Raw genomic sequence first — 3897 nt, forward strand, 5'->3', positions numbered from 1 at the left:
ATTGCACACACAATATTGGACAGAATTATATATTATAACATTATATTACTTATATACATACGTTATTATAATAACCCTTCAGAAATGAATTAATCTGTATAGTGCCATAACGTAGATGAATCAATCTCAAGGTCTAACCCTTAAGTTAACCCTTGCGCCCTTAAATGACGCTTGCGGCTATATTTATTATTATTATTATTATTATTATTATTATTAGTAGTAGTAGTAGTAGTAGTAGTAGTAGTAGTAGTAGTAGTAGTAGTAGTAGTAGTAGTAGTAGTAGTAGTAGTAGTAGTAGTAGTAGTAGTAGTAGTAGTAGTAGTAGTAGTAGTAGTAGTAGTAGTAGTAGTAGTAGTAGTAGTAGTAGTAGTAGTAGTAGTATTAAAGGACATTTCTACAATCATGACTTATTTTATCATGGTAGGTCCCACCCATAGAAATGTAATGATGGTCTCACTGGCAACATGGAAGGTCATTTATAGCTGTTATACTTTATATAATTATATAATTATTTATTTAATTACATTATTTAATGAACTTATTTATATAATTCTGCAGTAAAAAAAATACTGACATTGAGCAATGTCACAACATTGAGGTCATATTCAAGATTTGTGCAACAGAATATATCTCAATTGTATTTATTGTGTTAACACACACTTTCATACAAATAAAGTGGACACAAGTTAGTGACTGAAGTAGCTGCTTGAAACCATCGTGTTACTTACACAGGAATCTTTGTTAATAATCCTTGGAGATTCGAACAATTCGTTTTTCCACAAATAGTGTTGGGTTACAGTACACTAGGGAAATTATCTGTGTTAAGAACATGTACTGTATGGTTGGTGTACTACACATACATGTTCATATTACTGATAAGGGACCAGATATTGTCATTGAAACAATCCCACAGTGTATCCTCCCTTTCTCTCTGGAATGCTTTATGCTCAGTTCATTCCTTCCTCACAGAAGGAGAGCCAACCTGTTTGATCACTTTGATTTTGGATTGACTTTTATACCTCGCCTGACTCTCGTTGTCCGACACCCCAGGTAGCGGGCCCAATATTTACAGAACTTCTCGTCCCTGAAGCCGTAGATCATGGGGCTGAGGAAGCGGGGGATAATGTAGACCAAAAGGAAGTTGATGTAGCGAATCTCCAGGCCAAACTGGGGGAAGAGGGCGATGAGGGGCGCTTGCATGATGGGGACTACGAACACCAGCATGCACAGCAGCAGCTGCACGCCATGGAGCAACACTGTGTTCCTAGCCTTCTTTATTGACACCAGGTCGGTGGAGGCAGCCCGCGCCGTCAACATGATCTTACAGTAGGTGAAGAGCAGTGTGAGTGCCACGAATGAGAAGTAAAATACGTCAAATACGCAGTTTTTGTAGTAGATGGAGCGGTCGCGGAACAGCAGCGAGTGGTCACAGAAGATGGAGGTTCGGAAGAAGCTGGGGGGCTCCTTGGTGAGGGTGATGAGAAGGTCGGTGAGGGGGGGCAGCGCCGTCAAACACAGGATGACCCCGATGAGGACCATAGTCCTCGGGATGGTGCACATCTGACCGTAGTGGAGCGGGAAGCGTATGGCGACATAGCGCTCCACTGCCATCCCTGCCAGGATGAGAGGGGTGGACCGCGTGGTCAATATCGCGGTCATGACCAGCAGACAGCAGATGGAGGCGTGGATTTTGAAGAAGATGTAGCTGACCACATAGAGGGCGGTCACCAGGGTGAGCTGCAGGGCATCATTTATGACCATGTAGATGAACATAATGTAACGTGGGTCCTCATAGAAGAAGTTGTGGCGGAGGAAGGTGTGGACCATGCTGCCGTTGATGACACTCAGGGCCAGCCACACCAGCATTGCCACAATGTTTTTGGTCAGGGCGTTGCTGAAGCTGTCTTTAGCAGAGCCTCCTACGACCCCTGGCAGGGAGGACGTGAAGTTCATGTATAGTGGGTTGGCTGTTGAATTCATCTCCACAAACTGAGAGAATGAAGAGAAGGAGACATTGGTAGGTCACATTTCACATTACAGTGTTCATATTGTTCATATACTGTTTAATGTATGTGTGTGTGTGTGTGTGTGTGTACTATGTTAAATGTTGTAATTACTCTTCGTACAGACACTTTAAGGGCAGGGTTATGACAAGAGTTATAGCTTAATAATAAATTACAAAACATGGTACATTTTGTTGTCAATTTTGTGATTAAGCTGTGTCAGGTTGTTATTGAAAAAGAAGAAATTGGCATTCACATATATGTAAAATATGAAGGAATAAATCATGAAATAGAGTGTATTTTCTTGGAATTAATTCAAGTGGCCATGATATTTTGGTTTGTTCGATTCTGAAAAATGTAACCTGCAAAAGAAACCAAGATAATTCCTTATTGTCCTTATTGTTTATCAGATATTGTGTCACCTAACACAGGAATGTTACTCCTCAATAATATTCTACTTGAAAAGATCCCCACTAAAACCTACCTACCCCTTTTTAATATTTGGTGTTATATTCTGTAATGATAATATCACATAATATACATTGGTATATGTACAGTAGTAGGTTATAACAACATTCTTGGTACAATAGCGTTCATAGAGTATGTTGCAACGATGCCATTCAAGTAAGCAATGTGTCTGTTCTTACATACTGTACAACACATTGAAAAGGCTATCATAGTCAGACAGTATTACCCAAGCTAAACCTAAGCTTACATTCACAAGAATTATTAGAACAAAGAAAAGGTTGAGTGCACAAAATCCTGAGATCACTTACCCTGTTTGTCACATTTGACTAGACATGGCTAGTTGATGGTTGCCTTATAAAGAGTTGTGATTAATATGGTTGTTGTTGTGATGTAAGATGTTATGGATAAATTAATATCAGGGGACCATGGCCTCCACCAATACAGGAACAATGTGGATGTTCTTCATGTGCATATCCCATTGTTTCTTCATGTCATATCCCATTGTTCCCCACGTATTTATATGATAATGATTAGTGATCAAGGCAGTTTGACTGACCTTCTGCAAACAAAATAAAAAATCAGATAAGAGAACCCAACCAGGGTGGTTATGCAAATTATTGTTTATCAAGGAAGCGACCTGCAACATATGTGTGAGATATTAATCTAAGATTTCTAACAGTGTGAGATATTAATCTAAGATTTCACAACCGTAGTAATTCATAACATACATGTTACACTTTGTTCAGAAGCTGTGATGCAATACATTTGTGATTGGCATTAGAACCTGTGGTAAAACCAATATATATATACCATTAGTTATAATTATCATAGTTGTGTAATGCATGTTGTTACTAGAGTTACTAATTACTTACTACTTGTACATATGTATAGCCTTACTACATATGTATAAAACCAACATTGTAAAACACTTGAGATTTGAATCAACATGACCTTTATTTATAAATGATTATATAAGTGATTTAATATATCCACATACATAATTTCCTATTGGTCATCCACATCCAATAAGTTCAGAATGCTACAATATCAACAAGAAGGCATTTATTATTTCATATGAAATAACTCATTCATCATATCATATTTATTTCTTGATTCATGTGTATTTTGTTTTATGGCATTTGCTGAATACATACTATTCCAATGAACAAAAAGTAAGAAAATAAAATATATTTCTTATATACAGTATATTGTAAAAATTACTAAATACAATAAAAATTACTACAAAATGCACAGAGGCAAACATTTATTTACCTCATAGAATGACCCCACATAGCTCATAAATGACCCCACATAGAGAAGTATTATTAACACAAAATACAATACAGTACAATTGTACCAAAAACCAATTACTTTTAAATGTTTGTATGCAGTTAATGTACATTACAGTTTATCATTGAGTACTTTC

General features: G+C 37.2%; 1 protein-coding gene across 1 annotated transcript; it reads right to left on the minus strand.

Moving 5' to 3' along the window:
* Nucleotides 1-990: 990 nt before the first annotated feature.
* LOC308171270 (odorant receptor 131-2-like) lies at nucleotides 991-1953 on the minus strand (the record flags this gene model as incomplete). Its single annotated transcript, XM_080546109.1, has 1 exon — nucleotides 991-1953. The coding sequence occupies one exon, from the start codon at nucleotides 1951-1953 to the stop codon at nucleotides 991-993; it is 963 nt and encodes a 320-aa protein (XP_080402235.1).
* Nucleotides 1954-3897: the final 1944 nt, after the last annotated feature.

The sequence above is a fragment of the Nansenia antarctica genome (assembly GCF_963989245.1).
Source record: "Nansenia antarctica genome assembly, chromosome: 15".
In the NCBI taxonomy this organism is placed as follows: domain Eukaryota; kingdom Metazoa; phylum Chordata; class Actinopteri; order Argentiniformes; family Microstomatidae; genus Nansenia; species Nansenia antarctica.